The sequence below is a fragment of the Phaenicophaeus curvirostris genome, chromosome 3, assembly GCF_032191515.1.
Source record: "Phaenicophaeus curvirostris isolate KB17595 chromosome 3, BPBGC_Pcur_1.0, whole genome shotgun sequence".
NCBI lineage: Eukaryota > Metazoa > Chordata > Aves > Cuculiformes > Cuculidae > Phaenicophaeus > Phaenicophaeus curvirostris.
In genome coordinates this window covers 58,003,973-58,025,699 of record NC_091394.1, presented here as the reverse complement: position 1 = coordinate 58,025,699, position 21,727 = coordinate 58,003,973, and the positions used below count along the sequence as shown (strand labels likewise).

At 38.3% G+C, this 21,727-nt stretch overlaps 1 protein-coding gene across 3 annotated transcripts in view; it reads left to right on the top strand.

Moving 5' to 3' along the window:
• Positions 1-8,616: 8,616 nt before the first annotated feature.
• Positions 8,617-21,727, top strand: part of TCEA1 (transcription elongation factor A1) — a 30,786-nt gene continuing 17,675 nt past the window's right edge. For 2 of the 3 annotated variants that reach the window (XM_069854107.1, XM_069854106.1), the window contains exons 1-3: positions 8,617-8,765; positions 15,214-15,276; positions 20,311-20,416. In XM_069854107.1, coding sequence (XP_069710208.1) covers positions 8,697-8,765; positions 15,214-15,276; positions 20,311-20,416 — 238 coding nt within the window. In that variant the 5' untranslated portion in view covers positions 8,617-8,696. Of the gene's footprint in view, positions 8,766-15,213; positions 15,277-18,988; positions 19,014-20,310; positions 20,417-21,727 lie in introns of those variants that run through there. The other variant, XM_069854108.1, reaches the window with a different exon arrangement.

Below are 21,727 nucleotides of genomic sequence, written 5' to 3'. Positions count from 1 at the left end.
ATGTACTAAGCGTAGTTTAAGCGTTTAGATGTACTAAGCGTATTGTTTAAGGCATCTGAATGTTTTTGATTACAGAATTTTAAACTATTTGTACAAGTAATTAAAAACTAAATTTAAGAGAGCAACATAAATGTCACCAGTTTAATTACACCTGAGACTTGATTTGTTCTTAATACTAATTGAAAACATATTAAAACATTTCTTTTGTGTAATGGGTGCTTAAAGTACACAACATCTAACATAGTGAGCGTATGATGGTAAAATAAATGTTACCAAGGACAAAGTGTTAAATATTAAATGTTAACTGTTACTCCAGATAAGGAGGGTTGTTCTAGAATGGCTAGAAGTCAGCGAAGGTATTTCCTTATATTTAAACCACCTCAATCTTTAACTGTTTTCATGTAGGTGGGGTAGATATTGTGGGAATTCTAGAGGGACTTATTCCTTGTTAGACCATCATTTGTCACTTATTGTCTTTTTGGGGTCTTTTGGGGGTTTTTTTGGTTACTATAAACCCCTGTCAAATGCTGACTTGGAACAGAATTCTGAAGAAGTGTATAGAATTAATTTGAGTTTCATTTAAAAATTCCTGTTTTCATCCTGAATATTTTTGGTTTGGTTTAGTCTTTGTAGCTTTCATGTGTGTGTAAATGTTGATGATATATGAGCAATTTCAGCATATAGTTTTGATTTTTCTGCCAGCTTTGGAGCAACTAACTGAAAACAACACAGCTCTGTAGTTTTGGGTGTTGAAGTCTCATCTGTAACAGACATTGACTCATTTGAATTCTTTTTAAATGGGCATATAAGTGCAATTGGGGTATAACATAAACTTCAAATTGATACCATCTAATACCTTCTTGAGGTTTGATTTTTTTTCTGAAAAAGAACAAAGAATTATGTCATTCTGCATTTCCCTAGATCAGTATAGCCTAGGAATATGAAGACCTACTTTGGGAAAAAATAAATCTACAAGATACAGAATGTCTCTTCTTTCAGAAGCTTAACATTCTAGAAGGAACTGGGTTACAGAAATTGATGCACGCTCAATAGCTTTTTGCAGTTAAAAGCCGTAATTACTTCTGGAAACAGCTGTTCTACTGTAGGCTTCAGATGCTGTCGCCACACTTAAGAATGTTACATAGCGTATTATACAGTAAACGCCGTAGTGTATTTTTTAAACAATGTTCTATGCTGTAATACATTTGCAAGCAGAAAATACTCTTACTTTAAATGCATCTGTGTTGTCAGCACTGTGCTTCATACCTGTATTTAAAGTACTTTCTCTTCTCCCAGCTTAATCGTGGTCCTCTTACAGTGTATATGGATTTATGCCTGAGGCATCTGCCAGTACAAACGCATAAATGGGAAAGAACACTTTTGTATCCCTTCTTTAACACAGCTGCTGCCAGAAATCTGGCTTGTTCACCTAGTGTGGATTCCCAGTTTCCAGTGCTTGTCTTCATATGTATTGCACTTCAGTTTTAGGAAGCTGTTTCTCTTCTCTAATCCAGTTTCTCTGGATTATTAAACAACTCTTAATATGTAAAATTTAAAAGAATATTTTTCTAAATGGTATTAAAACACTTCTAGATATTCCATCTGCATGTTTGAGAGGGCATGTCTAACTTTGAAGTTTAATTAGTCTTCTCCCTCTGTCACTCTGTTCTATTTATCTACCAATTTGTCTTTCAGTTAATTTAGTTGAAGAAAACATAATATTCTTATTGTAGTTGTGCCAAAGAACTGTTGAGAAAATGGCATGTCCTAGCTTGGAGTCATTCCCAAATTGCATTAGCTAATTTTGCAGTCCTGCTGAATTGCAAACTTGGTAAGCAAATCTATGTTATTCCTCCTAGTTTATTAGTTGTATCCTCATTCCTCTGTTGTCTAAATAATTCCCTGAATATTGGCACGTTTCCAAAGTTCTGCACAAGCTTCTAATTTTTCCCTTATTATTTACTTGTTCTGTTTGTAAATTGTTTGATAATACCATTCAGCGGTCTTGCTCAACTTCTGATAGACTATCTGTTCATTTCACACGTTCTTGTGTTAGAAATAATTTTTTTAAACTCATTCTGAGTTGTTAAAATGAGATCAGTCCTAGCTTTATTCTGTATTAGCTTCATAAGACTTCCTTCAGTCTGGTGAACTCTGTTCACAGCTTGTAGTTAGTTTCTAGTATTTACCCATTTTGATCCAAGTTAGCTTCCACTGCCTTCTCCATGATGCTTTCAGGTGTTTTTCTAGAAATGCTTTCTGTGGTAACTTTGTTGAAATACTCCACAATCACAAGAAGATATTTTTCGTACTATTATTTTGCTGTTTGCTGTATCTACTAAGAGCTGTGTTACCAAAGTAAATATAAGTAAATCTTGTGACTTACTTTGTTCCTTGTGAAAGAGCTCAGAAGCTAGATGAAACTTCAACAATGTAATAATACTTAGCCTGTCTCCTCCCACATTACCCTGTGTATCCTGAGTTTCTGTCTTGTGTAACTTCCCATCTAGTTGGAAAGCTGTGTGTATGATCTTGTAGCTGAATTTCTTCACTACCTGAAGCAGTTTGGTGCTGGGATTGTTATGATTGCATGTATTTTTAGACTGAATGATAGCTCAATCTGGTGTTGGGTTTATCATAATATTCTATTAAAATTGGGAAGTCGGACTGTCAATATTTTCAAGTATGAATGTCCTGTCCTCATAAACTACAATTTGAAACTGTCCAATATATTTTTTTTAATGTTATATTTTCCACAAAAGAGGATGATGTCTGTCAAACCTGCAAAAAGCATTGACAGGAAAATACCTTGCTTGCAGATTGGTTTGTTTCAGTGGGTCTATTAACTCCCTAATGTGTTTTTAATTTCAAAATGGTATTTAAATTTGACTGCAGTTTTGTGCAGTCGGAAGTCTGAATGCTTGTTGGAATATGTTGCTCACTTTTTAATGGGTGTTGAACTATGTATTATAAGCCAAATAGTCTAGCCATTCTTGAAGTAAACAGGGCATCTGTACTGTGGTGAAGGCTGTATGATTTGATTTCTTCTTCCTATCTTGTATAATTACAACACAGTAGATTGGTAAAAGTACTGTACACTGTAACTGGTATTAGAACTGTTAATTAAAACATTTTCTCTCTAATGGAGTATACTGCACTTCATTGAAACCGTTAGGATGCATCTTTTATGTAGAGGTGCTGTTTGTGCTGATGGATATCACCGATAACAAATTCTATAAGATGTTAATGAAGCCATATGTACAAGGCCTTATGTATCTTAAATTCTATGAAGAAATACTGGGCACTTACTATTTGTGTTATGAATTATAAGCCATTTATATGTAATATGAACATCATCTACATAATTTACTGATTTTATTTATGATAAGAAATCTTAACTTTAGAAAGTATTTCTTTAGTAGGGAACACGTAAAACGTTTCCATATTTATCATTGTGAAATAAATTTCAATCAGCTTTTGGGCAGGTACTAAAGGTTTCTCCATACTTACCTGAAAGACGTTGAGCTTTCATGTGTTGTGGAACTGGCACTTCAGAGGTGTCTCGGGGTTGTCCTATTCTGGGATAAGAGTTGGTTGGACTCTGTGATCCAAGAGGTCTTTTCCGACGTAGTGATTCTATGATTCTGTCCTTGTGGGTCTCTTCCAGCTCGGCTCGTTCTATGATTTTACGGTAACATATGCAGGATGTTATAAAATGAAAGAATGATGAGTTGTAGTTACAGAAAAGAAACACTTACTAGTTTATGCTGCACTAATTTATTTTTGAGAGAATACTAAGTATGATTTGATATTTTTTTCATATTCTGGGTTAATGTTATTGTTTTCTTGGGATCTGCAGTAATTTTGAAAGGAACTTAAAATATTTTCTAGTAGCCTTATTCTAGAACACTGAAGAGCCAAAGTCTTCTCACTGATTACTGCTACACCTTTCTCTACAGGTTCTGCAGTGTCAGGGAGCCCTTGAAGTTTTATTAGGTTTGGCATACATACCAATTAACCTGTTTGTTAAAGCAGCAGTTTTCAGGTCAGGGGTTACATGTACTCTTTACGTTAACTACTATTTGAGGCTGATCAGTGGTATACGTAGTGTGGGGCACTCTAGAGAAAACTTGAGAGTATCTGGGAAGAGATGCTGAGTATGCATCCCCCTCAAGCAGTTTAAAGCAACTAGGAGGGCTCTTGTCTCCACAGACTGTGATGACTAAAAGTCATTGTGGGGCATAATTAGGAAGTTCATGAATGTATGGAAATACATGATGGAAGCACTGCTGTATGTGAATGTATTTTAGCAACAAGGGTAAATAAAGATGCAGTACTATATAGAGTAATTTGTCAGTTTGTATTTTATGAAAAACTTCTTGAATAATGTTCAGTTTCTATTTACTTTCAGCCCTGAGGAGATAACTGTGAGGAGAAATGTAGCCTAGAATTTGTATAGTAAAAAAAATTACAATGTACTATTGTATTAAATTTTCTGAACTGTAGTATGAAACCACTGGTATAAGTGAAGGTGACTGGAATTTTTCCAGTGTCTCTGTTGGCCAACTTAGAAATGGGATTCTCTGAAGAAAAAGAATAGCTGCAGAACAGATTATTCCCCTCCTTCCTTCTCTCCCCCCCCCCCCCTTTTTTTATCCTTTTCATTGCTTGCCACTCTCATGTTAACAGTGTTTGTCTTTGGGATAACAGGTTTTATTAATTCTCTTTGAGTGAAACAAGTGCCTTTGATGTAGCTGATTAAAGCTGATTTAAATGGAGTACTTGTGTGATTTAATGGACATCCACATACCACATGGTATATAATAGTTTTTTCTAAATTCCAATTACTAGACGAGAACAACATTTTTATCGGCAAAAGTTGTAAAAATTAAAACTTCCAGTCAGTTTGCTGAGGTTTAGTGAACCTTGCTTAAGCAGGCATTTAAGTGGGAGGTTTAGCTCTTTCATGTAGAGAAAGCAGTCTTCCCTCAGGGTGGCTTAGGGTTATTTTTTTAAAAGGCTACTTGTCTGCATTAACAGATGAAACAGATGGATTCTGAATGTTTCCTGGTTGTGAATATGAGCAAACTCTTAAAGCAGCTTCTTGAAATAATTTGCTAGCAATATTGCAGTATTTAAAATTATTTGGGGGAAACTATTAAAAGGCTTAAGTATTTTCAGCCTATATAGAAAAAATAAGTAGATGTTGCCCTAGAAGTCTAATAATGTGACCTTTAAAATAAAAAAAAATAAAGAAACATTTTCTTAAATATCTTTTTCCATGTAAATGCTTCTGGTTGCTGCTTCTAAGTTGACAGAAGTAGAGCAATTTTGAAAATAAACATACTGCAAACAGAATTTGAAAATCATACTTTGTCCAACTTCAGATCATTCCCTTACAATCTAGATCTAGTGTGAAAAAAAACCAACCCCTCTGTTGAATAACCATAGAAACAACTAATCAAGATGCATGCTACTGTTTCAGAAAGTTTTGAGGAAAATCTTGCCAAGGAATCAGAGCTTCCATTTGCTACAGCTCCCCTCGTGTATCTGTGGTTGGACTCCTCTCTTCTTCCACTGTGAAGGTTGGGGATCAGTTGTCTAGTTCTGACCAACATATGGTTACATAAAACCTTTTGGAATGCTGTGAATGTTAGATTTTTGTGAAGCTGTGTTAACATTTGATTAGAGGAGTGTTTTCCTTACTGAATGTTAGTCCTGAAAATGTAGGATTTTAAGTGCCTTGATAGGAGTTTGCCCCCTCCACCCAAAATTTCTCAAGATGCTGTCTCCGATCAAATGAGCATAGTTACTAAAAATCCCTTTTAGGGGAGATGTTCCTGCCTATTAAGTCTTACTACTGTGGAAGGTCCTATGGTCCAGCAGATTACAGGCTGTAGCGAGTTGGACACAGGCTTTTTGCAGCAGGAGATATAAAAATATCCTTTAGAAAAGGTTGCAAAGGGCTGGTGAGAACATGCTGTAACAGGTAAATGCAGTGCAACAAATACTGTGTTATTTCTTCTTTCCAATAGATTTATTTAGGAGAAAGAAGCTAAACAGAAAGGAAAAGGTTGCGTAGTTTAACTTTTAGTCTCTCTTCCCTCTCCTACTGTTCTTTGGGTTTACAGTGGCATGTTATAGAAGACATTGATGCTGTACGAAGCTGCTTGGTTTTGAACCAGCGGAAAGAGAACAACCACAGAGAGTGCTGTGTATTTCTTTGCAATAAAGAATTGCTGTCCAAGCAGTTAACATCGAGAACTTCGTTAGTTCTGATTCAGTTAATTGTGTATCATTGTGATATTGTAGTATACACTACAAATAATGTGAGCTGTATTTTTTTAAATGCATTAATTCGCAAAAAAGGGATATGCATTACCTAACATCTTGTTAGTCTTTGATGTCTCTACTGTCTCTATTTCTCTGATGCTACTTTTATCAATTCAGATGTTAAACATGTATGACGTGCTTTCCCCTTACAGTCCTGCAGCAGGCCTTTTATAAGTGCTACCTAGCGTTTAATTTACAATTATCATTTCCTTACCTGGTATATTTTGGGTGTTCATAATTTCACCTGCAATTTTTAACTTTTTTAACTCTTTCCTTACATTTCCAGTGAAGAAGTTTTTTAATTGTATTTTTTAAAAGAAGTTAATACTGTAAGACTTTGTTCCAGAATTTAAATATGTTCAAACTAACCATACTGACTGTTTTGAGTTTTCTAGTTTTCTGATACTGTTGTCCCTGACCTAACTTGCACCTGCTGTAGAACACATACAAGCTTGTTTGCAGTAGAATCATAAAATCATTAAGGTTGGAACAGATCTCTAAGATCATCAGTCCAGCCATCAGCCCAACACCACCATGCCTACTAAACCATGTCCTGAAGTGCCACATCTACACGTGGGGTTTTTTTAACACCTCCAAGGAAAGAGACTACCACTTTTCTGAGCACCTTGCTCCAAGACTTCACCACTCTTTCAGTAAAGAAATTTTCCTAATATCCAATTTAAACTTCTCCTGACATAACTTGAGGCCGTTTCTTCTCATCCTATCACTTGTTACTTTGGAGAAGAGACCAGCATCCACCTTGCTACAACCTCCTTTCAGGCAGATGCAGAGGAAGATTAAAGTCTCCTTTCAGCCTCCTCTTCTCTGGACTAAACAACCCCAGTTCCCTCAGCTGCTCCTTTTAAGACTTGCTCTCCACACCTTTCACCAGCTTCATTGCCCTCATCCGGACATACTCCAGCAACTTCAAACTCTCCAAACCTTTCACCAGCTTTATTGCCCTCATCTGGACATACTCCAGCAACTTCATGCGCTTCTGGTACTGAGGGGGCTCAAACCAGAACACTATTTAAGGTGTGGCCTCAGCAATGCCAAGTACAGGGGCACAATCATAGAATCCTAGAATAGTTTGGGTTGGAAGAGACCCAAAAGATCAACTAGTTCTGACCCCCCTGCCATGGGCAGGGACATCCCACCTGACCAGGCTGCCCAAGACCCCATCCAACCTGGCCTTGAACACCTCCAGGGATGGGGCAGTCACAGCTTCACTGGGCAGCCTGTGCCAGAGCCTGACCACCCTCGTGGTGAAGAAATTCCTTCTTATGTCTAGTCTAAATCTTCCCACTTCACCTTTAAATCCATTCCCCCTTGCCCTATCACTACAAGCCTTTGGAAAAAGATCCTCCCCAGCATTCTTAAAAGGCCCCTTCAGGTACTGGATGGTTGCTATAAGGGATAGGGAGGGTCTGCAAAGAGAGGTGATTACGGAAGAGGAGGCATCTGTTTGGCAGGGATCATACTTCACACAAGACATTTATCATTTTCAAAGAATTAACAATGTCTGTAAAAACACTGTCTGAAAGAAAACATGCTCTCAGAGGGTAAATGCTGTCTAACTTTCAAAAAAATACAATTATTTAGATGAAACTCAACTCTTGCCTTGAATAGAAAATATTCATCTTTTTGTAATAGTGACTACTTCTTGTATCAATACAAGCTGTGAGGAACAGATGTGCCTTTTTCTTGAACAACGAAGCTGGTGAAGGGGCTGAAGAACGAGTCTTATGAGGAGCGGCTGAGAGAGCTGGGGTTGTTTAGCCTCGAGAAGAGGAGGCTCAGGGGAGACCTCATTGCTCTCTATAACTACCTGAAAGGAGGTTGTAGAGAGGAGGGTGCTGGCCTCTTCTCCCAAGTGACAGGGGACAGGACAAGAGGGAATGGCCTCAAGCTCCACCAGGAGAGATTTAGGCTGGACATTAGGAAAAAAAATCCACGGGAAGGGTCATTGGGCACTGCAACAGGCTGCCCAGGGAGGTGGTTGATTCCCCTTCCCTGGAGATGTTTAAGGCACGGGTGGATGAGGTGCTGAGGGGCATGGTTTAGTGTTTGATAGGAATGGTTGGACTCGATGATCCGGTGGGTCTAGTCTAACCTACTGAGACGGTGCCACGGGCGCGTTTCGCGGTCCCTCGGGGGAGTTTGTGCCGTGACGTGCGGGGGGTCGATAGGCTCGGCGTTCGATCGACGCTGCCTGGCGGCGCCCGATCGGCCCCGCCCGGCGCTCAATCGGCGCTGCCTAGCGGCGCCGCGGTGGCTGCTGGGCCGCGGCCTGGCTCGGCTCCCGCCCTCACGGCGCCCGCTGCTCCCCGCGCCCCGAGCGAGCGCCGCGGGCCGCCGCCGCCATGACCACGGAGGACGAGATCATCCGCATCGCCAAGAAGATGGACAAGATGGTGCAGAAGAAGAACGCGGTGAGCGAGGGCGGGAGGCGAGCGCGGCGGGGCCTCCTCCTTCCTTCGCCCCCCGCCTCGGCGCCCTCGGCCGCTGCCCCTTCCCCGCCCCGCCGGGAGGAGGTGGGGAGCCGCCGGCCTCTCGCCCCGTGGGGCGGCCCCGGCCTCGCTCCAGCGCGGCCCCGAGCCCTGAGGAGGCGCGGGCTGCCAGTGCCGCTGCCCCCGCTCCCTGGGTACCGACATCGCGACACTGGCCTCGCCGCGGGGCGGGAGGGGAGAGGGGCTGTGGTCGCCTTCGGGCGTGGAAGCTGGAACACGGATGGATAACCCTAACCTTGCTTCGTCGGGGAGATCAGAGTTGTGCGGGGGAAAGTCTGAATCAGACAGGGGCTGTGAACCGGTTATTCCTTTCGGTTTTGTATGAAGGGACCTTAAACATCATTCAGTGCCAACCCCCCTGCCATGGGCAGGGACACGTCCCACTACATCAGGCTGCCCGAGGCCCCATCCAACCTGGCCTTGAAACACCTCCAGGGATGGGGCAGCCACAGCTTCCCTGGACAACTTGTGCCAGTGCCTCACCACTCTTACGGTGAAGAAATTCTTCCTGATGTCTAGCCTAAATCTGCCCCTCTCCAGTTTATACGCCAGCCCCCTCATCCTATCACTTTATGAACAGTCCTTCCCCAGCTTTCCTGTAGGCCTGTTTCAGGTACTGGAAGGTCGCTATAAGAACTCCTTGGAGCCTTCTCCAGGCTGAACAACCCCAACACTCTCAGCCTGTCCTCAAGCCCTCTGATTACCTTTGTAGCCCTCCTCTGAAGGTGTTCCAGCAGTTGCGTGTCCTTCTTTTGTTGAGGATTCTAGAACTAGACACAATACTCTAGATGAGGTCTTACAAGAGAGGAATAGAGGGGCAGAATCACCTCCCTCGACCTGCTGGCCACACTTCTTATGATGCTTCTTATGATTGGCCGCCTGGGCTGTGAGCGCTCATTGCCGGCTCGTGTCTATCCTGACTATCACTTCAGCTGTGCGTGTAAGTTCAGGGAATAACTTATGTCTCAGAGTGGGGGTAGAATATAGTCAGGTAGGTACTTACCTTAGCTCAGGTATTATTCTCGCTTATGCCCTTGGTATTAAACTCACTTAGGTTACGTATCATGTCTGTGCTATTCCTACAAAACATGAAAATAAGTTAAATCCAAGAGTCAAATACCTTATTATGAAAATGTAAAATAGTATACAAGTAAATGATAAACTCCATTTACCACTTCTTTATCAAGTGGCTGTATCGTTTTTGTTTTGTAATTTGTATTTTTACAATTGTTGTTCTTCCTGCAAACTATTTAGTACATAAAATTATTTTTTCTGTATGTTACGATTGTGCGTTAAATGGTCAGTATTAGTTCAGAACTAAGCTGTGCAGAATTTCAGTTTATAAAAGTCTTGGTGGATGCAGCAATGTTTTGGTTTTCTTTTTTTTTTTACTGTTTAAGGTAATGCAAATTATAAATGACACTTTTAAAGAAGATTTGCATATTTATAGAAATACGGATTGCATTAAGCCAATGAAATTTGTTTGGTTCAGAATCCAAACAAACTAATTACAAGTACATACAGGCTGGGCTTTGCTGGGGCTCAGTCTTTGATGCTCCATAGCATTGTTTGGTTTAGCTGTGATATATTTGAACTCTCTAATGATACAGTGTGGAAAGAGGACTCTTATCTATTGGGGAGAAGTTTTTACAACGAGTGTTTATTCACTTAGGTGTTGGGTTTTTTTTGGTTGCTTCCCTCTTTCTTTTTATCTCTATTTCCCATGCTTTTTCAGCACAAAAGAATTCAGGCTACTCTGCCAGCTCTAAAATGGGGTTAGTTCCGTGAGGTGTTGAAAAGGTGAAAGCATACTGGCTGTGAAACATCTACATGTCATTGCAGTGAGAATGATAAAATGCAGTTTATTTACTTTTATTTAGGTGGAGTTCTGGCAATAGAAAGAAAATGGCAACTCCCAGGTAATACGGGAAAGACTGTTGATGCTGTGGGTTTGGTTGGGGTTTTTTATGATCTCAGAGGCTTAGGAGTTTGGATGAAATTCCTAGCAATGGCTAGGGACACGTTATTCGTGTTCTACCACTTGTAACCTAATTAACTTTCAAAGCTCTGGGGACTGGTGCAGTGTCTTTGCTGGAGTCAGTGTGGGTCTGATGTGGCCAGACACAGCTCATGCATCTGGCTTGGGCCGGAGAGAGCAGCTGGATCTTCATCTTCACCTGTGTCCCAGGACGAGAGCACAGGCAGCAACCTGAAGCAGTTGTGCTTGGTTGGCACTGAGCTTGTTTGTTCCAGCTTGTTACTGCAGACAAGTAGTACTGTTATTGATTTGTTGCTGTATTGAAAACTTTTAACTCTGAGTATCTGAGCTACCTCTGTGGCCAGTGGTTGAGATCTGGCAGTTCGTCCAAAGCATGTGTGTGCTGTGATAAAAACCCATAGTTGTATGCTAGGAGAAATAGTACAGGAGATTACAGGTCTTTGTCATTTATAATGTATTTCCTCTTTAATTGGACAGTATGACTTCTACTTAATCCTGCCCTACTGGATTTTAACTGCCCCCTACAGTTAAAATGCTAACTTTAGGGGAAAAAAAAAAAGATAATTTCTGTGAAAAGCTACATCATTGTCTCACAAAGATGAAGTTGATTTGAAAAATGCATTCTTACATAAGTACCTGCTGGATAATGATGTTCCTGACAACCTCTTGTATTCCTTTATCCGTTTTAACATAACAGGTGTTTGGTGCATGTCTTTGAAGGAGAATTTTGGTGAAACCCATCTCTAAAAGAGGAAAAAAAAATATAAGAGCTTTGATACCTTTTCACTCTGAAGTTGTTAAGAATCAGATGGCAAGGGATGCTTCATCTCTCACATTAGAGGTGACTCTGTGACTTGTGGCAAAGTGCTGTTTGTCATTTCTTTTGATGAGTTGAAAAGGCAGGCTGGGCAGACACCCTTCCTGAGTCAGACTCTTGGTGATTTGCCTTGACTAAGGGTTTAATTGTAGCTGTGCAGATTTCATAACTGTTTTAGTGAGGTGATACATCTAGGGTTTTTGTTTTGTTTTGAACATTGCAATGTTAGTACACAGAGATGCATATTTGTGCTGTTACTTCACATATTCTATGATTCTCTATTGGTTGTATATTCAAAATAGATAATAACCAAACTTAAGAATAACTGTGATTGGATTAAAATGCACATGGTGCCTTCCTGTAACTTTTGTTGTTTGTAAGTACACTTCTTTTTCGTTAAATTGCTGTTACGAATGCGTATGAAAAATAGGGTGCACTCATGGAATAGAAAAATCAAGAACAGTTGAGTAAGTTTAAAGCACAGAATGTTATTAAGTGCTTGCTCCCTTAAATAGAACAGAACAAGAACTGGATAGCTCTGCTGTCTTCAGAAGCACACCATATTTTCTATGGCATGAAGTATAGCTTTAAAATATGAATATGGAACATCATTCTGTTGTTATGATCAGCTGAGAGGAGTAATCTAAATCTGTATGAAGCTGACTTCTGTCATTTCATATAACTGAGTAAAGTGGAAGCCAACCAGCCTACTGGAATGGGACATTGCCTTTCATTGTTTATGAAATGATACATATGCCCTGAAAAGAAGACTTATAATAAGGTCCTTAAAGTTCTTTGTTTGTTTTAGCAAAGAAGTCTTACATTAGAATAATAGGAATTAAAAGCTTTACTGTGCAACTTCCACTCTGGTTTTGAGGAGAATGGGAAATTAGACTTCATGATAATAAAAGTAATTGAAAAAAAAATGCAGTTACTGTGAGTTTAAACTCAGCTTAAATTTACTTTTTAAAGTGTCTACGTCTTTGTAGTCTTAATATACTTGCTTAGAGAATAGCAGAGGTTTGGAAAGCATTAAAACATTAGACATGTTGGTGGTTTGATGCAAAACTCAGTCTTGGTAGAGTGCCTGTTTTTTTTACTTGTTGCTTGGTTTGTTAGGCTTCTTGATATCAAGTTACTATGTTTAGATGTTTAGACTGGGAATAATAAAGTTGTTTTGACACCTGCAATTGGAGAAGGATTTTACAGAGGCAAAAAAAGAATTAGGCTGTATTTCTAATATGAGGTGAAGAGAGCGCTCTAACTTCTACTTTGCATTACAGTATCGCTGTTATGCGGAAACTGTAGACCACAATAACCTGTGTTTATTTCAAAATCACATACCATGTGCGGTTTGCAAATAAGTTGATTGGTATGGAGGTAAGTGTTACTAGATTCTAGTTTTGAAAATGGCACATTTACTTTTGTAATTGATTTTATTGTGGCTAAAAGTTTTTTTGAATTTGGTTTTATTTTGTAGCAACTAAGACAATTAACTTGCTTTACTTAGATCTGTGTTCACACAGAAGAAACTGCACTTATGCCTGTTTAGAGAAAGAAATGGTTTAGTATGCTAACTCAGTGTAGCACCTGAAAACAGCATGACTTTTCCCAGTCTTGCGTCTTTGCTGCTAACATTCTCTAGATAAAATTGGAGAAGTTTTGTGTATCGTGAATGCAACTTTTTGCTATGATGGCAAAATAGTAAGACTTTGGTTTTATAAGTGGATGGGTTTTGCATAAGGTGGGTTGTAGTGAAATGTTTGGTTTTAAAGGCTTCTTTGCTGTCAGATGTGTTTAAAAAACAGAGGTTGTAGCAGGCATTTGAAAGTGTCCAAAGCTTCACTTGTTTGGATTTGACACACAAGTTTCACTTTCATCTTTCTCAGCCTCTTGCTGGTTATTTTATGTGCTGTCTTTAGTGGTTGAATTGCAAGACCCGCAGATGTGGCAGGAGATGACAAGACTTTGTTGCAACAAGTGCCATATTAGCAGCTGCTTAGGGAGAATTGAAAAGTAAAGATGAGCAATATGCATATTAAAGTATACAATATGTGATGATTTGGGAGATGGGTAAGGAAAGAGAAAAGCAGAAAATTCTGAAGATCTGCAAGATGGAAATTTTGTAGGGTTTGTTTCCAAACCTGAATTTAAAAAAAAAAAAAAAAAAAAAAGCCAAGAGGGTATTGGGTTTAGCCTGGGGAGAGAGACCTCTTGTATGTGAAGGCAGTTGCCTTCTGACTGTTCACAGCTCGCCATTCAGAACCATGTGCACTTGAAAACAGCAAAACACATGTCAACCATTAGGAGCTTGCTGTCATCTGCTAACCCATGTGCACAGCAAGAAGTGACTGTTGCAGACCTTTGCTTAAGTAGAGGTGGTAATATCAGGGATACAGAGGTTAAAGTAAATTATGGAGCTCACATTTATGAAAACGTTTTAGAGGTAAGGCCAGGATCTCCAAAGAATGAACTGTTAGACAAATTCTATACACAGCTACTCTGACATTGATAATTAGCTTAACAGTATGATTTCTGAAATTAACTTACCTCTCTAAAATTACTGCTTACACAGTATGAGTTTGTGCCTTTCCTTATACGAGAGTAGCATTTGACTGTTATGGTTGGACTCGATTATCCAATGGGTCTCTTCCAACTTGATGATTCTATGATTCTATCTTAGCAGGGGACAAGGAGGAAAGAAAAGCTGTCACAGTCTGCAGTAGCTTCGATACTACAGCCTTTTGGGATAGGCTCTGTCTTCTGGTTTAGAACTTGTAGGTGCTTGGCCAGTCTAGTGTAGGTTAAAGAATGTTGTCTGCATTAATCCATGCAACTTCTATATTTCACTGAATTAATATTTAAGCTTAATAGTTGAAAATAAGACTTGAAAGCAAGTCTTGCTTAGCTTTCTTTTTTTTTTTTGGCATTTGTTGGTAGACACACTTACAAAGTTGTTTCTTTCTATTGGGAAAACTATAGCTATGTCTAGTAAAACAGTGTAATCTCATCACAGTTAACTGGTAAACTTTTCTGGCTTTACCATACAACTGTAGATAAAATTGAGTATGCTGGCTATATGTATTTTTATGTATGCAGTTACTTGTGCGTATATGCATTACTGATGGACCCTGCAGAGCTTCTGGGCTCCAAGTTCTTGTGCTAGAACTGGTGAGGTTGTTCTGACTTGAAAATTGCTGTTGTCTAGCTTGTTTCTGGTGCTGTTGAGTGAAGTACCCTTGAGGCTATTTTCTTGAGGATGTGTATTGCTTAATTAGGAATTGACAGAATGCTTTAACTGGCGTTTGAATTATACGGGATAAAAGTTCTCTAATCATTGAGTAAATACTTCTGAGTTAAGACGTTTTAATGTTTAGAGTTTGTGAAGCAGAACATTGCTTGTCCTAGAGTTGTTCCGTGCATAAATTGGTTGAATGGTTTGAATTCAGTCCTTGATCTTGAAGGCAGATGAAGTTATGTTTTTGATACTATATTTGAAGTACCTGATTGGTACTAAATTGAATTTTTTTTAATTTTATTTTTCTTTTTTGCAGGCTGGAGCTCTCGATTTATTGAAGGAGCTTAAGAATATTCCTATGACTCTTGAGTTATTACAGGTATGATTATATTGTTTTGTTGCAAATTTTAACTCCATAATGATGAAAGTGAAACCAGCAAATATGGAAGGATGTTGCACTATTAAAGTGGATTCCTGTGTAGAAACTCTTTGGAAGACTCAAGTGTTATAGGGTAAGTTGTCTTGTTTCACCCTGATTTAGGGCACTTAGCTCAAGTGTTTTCTTCCAGTAGCAAGCTCTTAAAGCTTATCTTTCTATTCAAGTTGGAAATAGTGAATTTTGTCATGGACAGAGCTAAACAACTGCCTATAAACATACCTTACATACAACCTCAGGTTCTTACTAACACAATGTGATGCATTTCCTTCCTTCTGAAGGAGAATGCACCCAAGTACAGCTGATACCTTGTTTTCTTTTTGATTGTAAATGAGGAGGAACATAGTTTGTACCTTCAGGCAAGTTGTATTTGCCCATTTCCTTTCTCTTTTTTCCCTCACATTAAGTCGAAGTAGTGTATTTTTAATTCCCTAGGCAGGACATGTTGGTGTGGTGTGATCTCACTTACATGCAAACTTCTAATTTTGCTTATAGATACATCTCTAACATAGTACATTCCTTCTATACAATTTTTTTTCCAAGAAGTAAGTCTGTGTACTTATTTTGCTCATCAAATTTTAGAGGTTGTTATGTAATTCATCAATGAATAAGTTTTGTTCCAAAGTAACTAGGTATTTCCCATCTCTGGAAATTTTCAAGTTGCAGCAAGAAATATAAGACCTGATTTGCTGTGGTAGATGCTTAAATTGGAAGAGACTGAGAAGTGACTTTTTTCTATGTGACAGTGGTCACAGATACAGAATTGACTATAAAGTTTAAATCTTAAGTGCCAGTAGCAATGTTATTTTTAATGTATGCATCCTGTATATTTGCTTAACGTACTTTCTTTGTTACTACTAATACTGTTAGTGACAGAAAATAGGAATTTGAAAGTGTTACCTTCATGCATGAATGAACATGGCTGATACGATGCTGCAACCTTCTCCCCTATGTCCACCCGCCTTCCTTAAAGTAACCCCAAAACAAAACCCCACAAATAAAAGCCCAGTAACCCCTCTCCCTCCCCCAAACGCAAACAAAACCCAGAAAAACCCACTGTTAATGAGATTCTTTTAGTTTCTTTGTGTAGGTCTTAGTACGAAATGTTTGTGTAATAATATTTTTTTGTCTTTGGAATGAAAAATGTCTCTGCAAGTGCTCCAGAAGTTCTGTAAATGCTGTGCTCACCTGTTCTGCTTAGCATGAAGAATGAGACTAGAACAAGAAGCTTTACACAGAACAGCAGAATAGTTTTACCCTTGAACCATGAGTATCTGAAGAATGTACAAGTAGATAACAAATTCTTTTTTTTATTTTTTTTAATTGACTTGCAATGGAAACACTAATGTTATCAACAGAGGAGGGGGATGCTTAATCTTGCTATGTACAAACAAACCCAACTGTCTGCGTTTTAAAGCACTTGTGTGACCCTAATTTAATTTATATAGGGTTGTATTTTAATTCTGTCCAGTTTTCCACCCTACTGAACAAAACTTGTTTATTCTCATCCTTATGACAGGTACCTAATTTTAGTGTGAAATACCTGTGGTAAAAGTTTGGTATTAATCAGTATTGGGACAGGCACCAAATGAGTTTGTAAAGGAGATTATTCTGTAACCGTAGGTGTAAAAGGATCAGTTATTTTAGCCTACTTTTGCATGGTAGATTGACTGTAGCTTAGTTAAGTATCCACTGCTATATTAAAAACAGTTCTGCTCCATAAGATTGCATTTAGTAGCAAGTTTAGAGCCAAATTTACATTATTTTTGTTGAGAGATTTATAAATATACACAGTCCGTTGTAGATTTTTTTTGTTAGTCCCCAAGTTTGCTTAACCAGTGGAGGACTCGGAGCAACAGCTGAAATGTAAAGTAATTATACCCATTGCTCTGACAGTGGATCATTAGCGTGCTGTTATCAAGGAGGGTTATGATCCATAAGCTGGAAGCACTTACTACGTCTACCTAGACTGAAATATCAGTTTGATGTGTTTGAACTGCTGAGACTCAGAATGTAAGTGAAAAGTGTACTTCCATGCTGATTTTTAAGTGGATTTGAAAATTGGCTAGTTTGAGGAAAGCACTCCTAGCTGATGTGACGATTTCATTATTCCTGTCTAATAAGAGAAGTGACATGACTGTCTCTTCGGTCTGAGTTGGTGAGGTCTAGTTTACTGTTGTGTGGAATAGGAAGATGCGCATCAGCAGTCTGGAGTTCTGTCACAGAAAGCTGAAGTGATTACAGAAAATAGTATGACTGTGTTGTATCTAATGAGTTTTATGTAAGCAAGCTGATTCTTGTTCAGCTAGGCAGGGAGCCAGTAGCCTTCCTCACACGTGATTTATCTGGTGGTGAGAATTGCAAATCTGTTTAGCAGCTATGGAGTATTAAAGGCATTGTGTCACTGATGCTAATTATGGTTAGCGCACAGCCAAACTGTGAGTGACACAGATGGTCTTTATTTTAACAATCAGGTTTTACTGGAAATTACACGCATGTATGCGGAACTCATCTGCAATGTACAATCCTTGTTTCGACTTCTTGTCAGATTCTTGGCCGGCCAAGGAGGCCTGGTAACCTGGAAATGGTTATTCCTCAGGGGTTGATTTGGCTTTTCTTTGGTCCAGGTCTTCACCAATTCTGTCCTTATGCTCTCTTACAGCTTAAAGTTAGTAACAGCTCCAGTGGTTGCCTTTCTTCCCTGACTATTTTTGCTTCATTTTGTCCTTTGGTCTGGTTTGGAGAAGAGTAACTGCCGCTGCATGCTTTGTTTTATGTTAAGGCATAGGGTACTTACGCTAGCTGTTGCTCATACCAACTGAAGGCTGCTTGGCCTACAGCTTGAATGCTTTGGGGTGGAAACAACTCTTTTATGCTGTGTCTGAGCCTCTTTGCTCTCAGAAAGCAGGTGAGAAGTGCTTTAGAATTTAAAGTGGGGAAGAATAATCCATTAGAAATGTATTTTTGACAGGTTGAGAAAGGTTTTCATGTATCTGTGCACTTATGAACTGACAGATAAAGCTGTTCCACAGGTCACACTAGGCTAGGCAAAAATACTGGAGTTTTGCACTTAAAATGGTTCTCTCAAGAGCGGCTTAGTCGGCTGGAAGACTGAGGGAATTTGAAATGCCAACTCTTGGCTTGTCATTAAAACATAGTCATGAGAATGTAAAACTGATCTTTTGTGAATTACCTGTGTTACTTTGCAGACAAATAAATTGATAGATCATTCCTTCCCTTCTCTTTAGGTGAGGCCAGATCAAGTCCTCTATCAAAGCAAATGAATGAACTATGTTCATGTACTGCCTTGAGAAAACTGGTAATTTAGACAGTTACCATAGTCTGTTTCTCTTGTGTGATCAGAAGCAGAAATTACTTTATTAAATTAACTTTGAGCTTTTGAGTCTTACTTAACCTAAGTAAGTCTGTAAGTTGGTGTCTTTTCTTTTTGCTGATGAGATAAGGCCATAGTTCTGCCCAGTTATCAGTGGGGCAGTGGTATTTTTTGTAGATACTTTTTTCTCATTCAGGTATGGCAAGTATTTTATGGAGTGCCAAGCACATGTTATTCTTCGTTGTCCAAATGTAGTGTCCAGAGTATGAGTTTAAAATGTCAAGAGAGTTGGCCAGTACTGTTAGACTAAGTGAGCAGAGTCCACCCTGAAACACTTTAGTTACAGGTGAGTAACCATCTGTTTTCTTTAATCCAAAATGCGTGTTTAGAGTTGATGCTCAGACCCGAGGTTGTTTGATGTGTTTCCTTTGCTGAAATAGCTGCTGAATACTTCACTACATTTCCAGTCGTTTAGCACATCCATGGTACCCCAAAAAGTGTTACGTGGGTTGTAAGGAGTAATTTACAGGAACAAATAATTTTCATCTTTAGTGAGCCACAAAGATTTAAATTTTACTTTAAAGGAGAAGGATATTTATGACGAACTACTGCAGAAGTAAGTAGAATAATTTATATTTAGTGAGTCCTGTAAGTGCATCAAAACTGAGCATCTTAACTACATTTTTCAATTAGTTCTTATGAGTCAAAATATGAAATGATAATAAAATACTTATTTATATTGTTAAATGTTTTACTCTTCTCCTGAAACTAAAAATGTGGAAATTTTCTACTTGTTAGATTAACACATTAGTCAGAAGTCATCTAAAATTAAACTTCTTGTCCTCGTCTTCCGAGTCTTAAAAGGAGTGGATTGTACGTTAATTTCCCTTTCGCTCTGTAGGTGGCAGTAGTGTCAAAGGTTTAAAGTCTGGCACTATCTTGGCCTTTTCAGAGAGGTAGGCTAGTCTTACTGTTTCTATCTAAAAGCAGAACCCTCTGTGCTTAAGATTTTTAAAAAATCTCAATATTGGAGAAATGATAAAACATAGTGGCTCCCAGATGATGTTACAGCATCTGCCATACCCACTGAATGGGAATTTTAAGAGTGTGAAGTCACTGAAGCAGTTGGCAAGCTTCTGATAGTGCCAGGATGTAAGTACAGTCACTGCTTCAAAGGAAAATAAGACTTTGAGGCTAGAACCTTTGCAAAAAACTGTATGTAACATTAAGATGTATATATAATTTTCCTGTTGTTAGAAGTTTTGAATGTCATACTTAGTTTAGGTAAGTAGTTCTGCAGACCTTTTTGAAATGGTTTGGGCATAAAAAACCCAAATATTCTGACTGACTCCTCTTAACTCTCCTGCCTCCTTCCCCCATCCCCCCATCAATTTCTGTGGCGGAGACAAATGTTAGTCCTGTGGTTTGTTGTTTTGGTTTTTTTTCCAAATGTCCATGTTGTTAAAAACTGTTTTGTGAAGGCTTGCAACACTTCATCCTGATATTCTTAAAAATAACCCTCACAAAACAAAGGAAAAAAGATATTTTTAAAAAATGGTGTCAAAGTACAACTTCATATATTTTTTCCTTGTTAGATTTTCTTCATGTCAACTTTTACAGTGTATCTTTTGTTGTTGTTGCAGTCAACCAGAATTGGCATGTCAGTGAATGCAATACGCAAGCAAAGCACGGATGAAGAAGTTACATCTTTAGCAAAATCTCTTATCAAGTCATGGAAGAAACTGTTAGGTATGGCAACACAAACTTTTCCCCCTTGCTTTTGCATGTTTTTATTGTATGCAGTCTTGGTGCAAATCCTTCACTTTGCCTTGCTTTTGATATATTTTTGCTCCTGTATAAGTGTTGAAATTTTCTGCACTGATGTAGTTGTTTTTCACTCTTTATTATCACCAGTGCATTACTGTGAAAGTGTATTCAGAGAAATTGTTAATATTTTTTTATTGATGCTGTCAAGCAGTAGGAAGTCAGCTTCTGTGACATGACTCATTTCTGAAGTCTCGTTGCCTGCTGTTGAGCTAGAGTGATTGTACTGTAGTACTAAGCAGTAACGAACTATTTGGACTATTTCCGTTGTAAAATATATCAGGTGCTCTGAAGAACTTGTGCAAAATCTCATATGAGAATGTGGAGGCTTTGAAAGTTGTTTATAAAGTGATTTGTAAAGAGAAAAAAGAAACGGTAAAAAATCAACGTTTAAAATCTGTTAGAACTTGCAGGTAGTGAGAAATAGATCTGCATTTTCTAAAGTCTTTGTAGTTTTAAACAGCTTACTAATTAGTGAGTTAGTGCCTTTTGTTTCATTTTCCTTGAAGCAATGAATGCAGTTGATGAAACCTTTCTGTTAGCAGAAGGTTTATTCAAGGGTTTTTTTTAGCACTTAATGTATTTTAAAACACTCAAATCTATAACTGTGTCCAGATAGTTTTGCTCATACACTGTGCTGTACTCTGTTTTATTTCTTTATATGCAATTTTATCCAGTTTAGGTAAACTAAGGAAGCTTAAAATTCTGAAACAGGAAACAGTTTACATTGCTTTCTACTGATTTAAATATTTCATTCTGTCTGGGAAAGTATACTAAATATCAGGAGGTGTTAGAGTCTCCTCTCATTTTAAGTCAGCATCATTTTTATTGATTATGAAGTGTTTTATTTGATACTTTATTATTCTCTTGTAAATAGAAATTACTGTATCAACTTGATATTTTTATATCCATATTTGTGTAGAAATGGATAGTTTGTGTCAGCTTTCAACTTCTATATTGTAGTAGGAAGAAACAACCTCAACAGAGGACACGTTTTTTTTAACCTACATTTAAAAAATTAGGTGATGCGAATTAGGTAATTTTTGGTAATTAAATTTAGATAATACTAGATATGCTGATAAAGTACTTTTAAAATCATAATTATTTTTGTTATAAATTAAATACGTTATAAAGGATCTGATGATATTTCACTGGTAAATACTGGAAATTATGTACTTTGATTTTTTTTTAAACTTTCACTTGGGACTTGAAGTCCAGCTGTATTATATCCAGTGC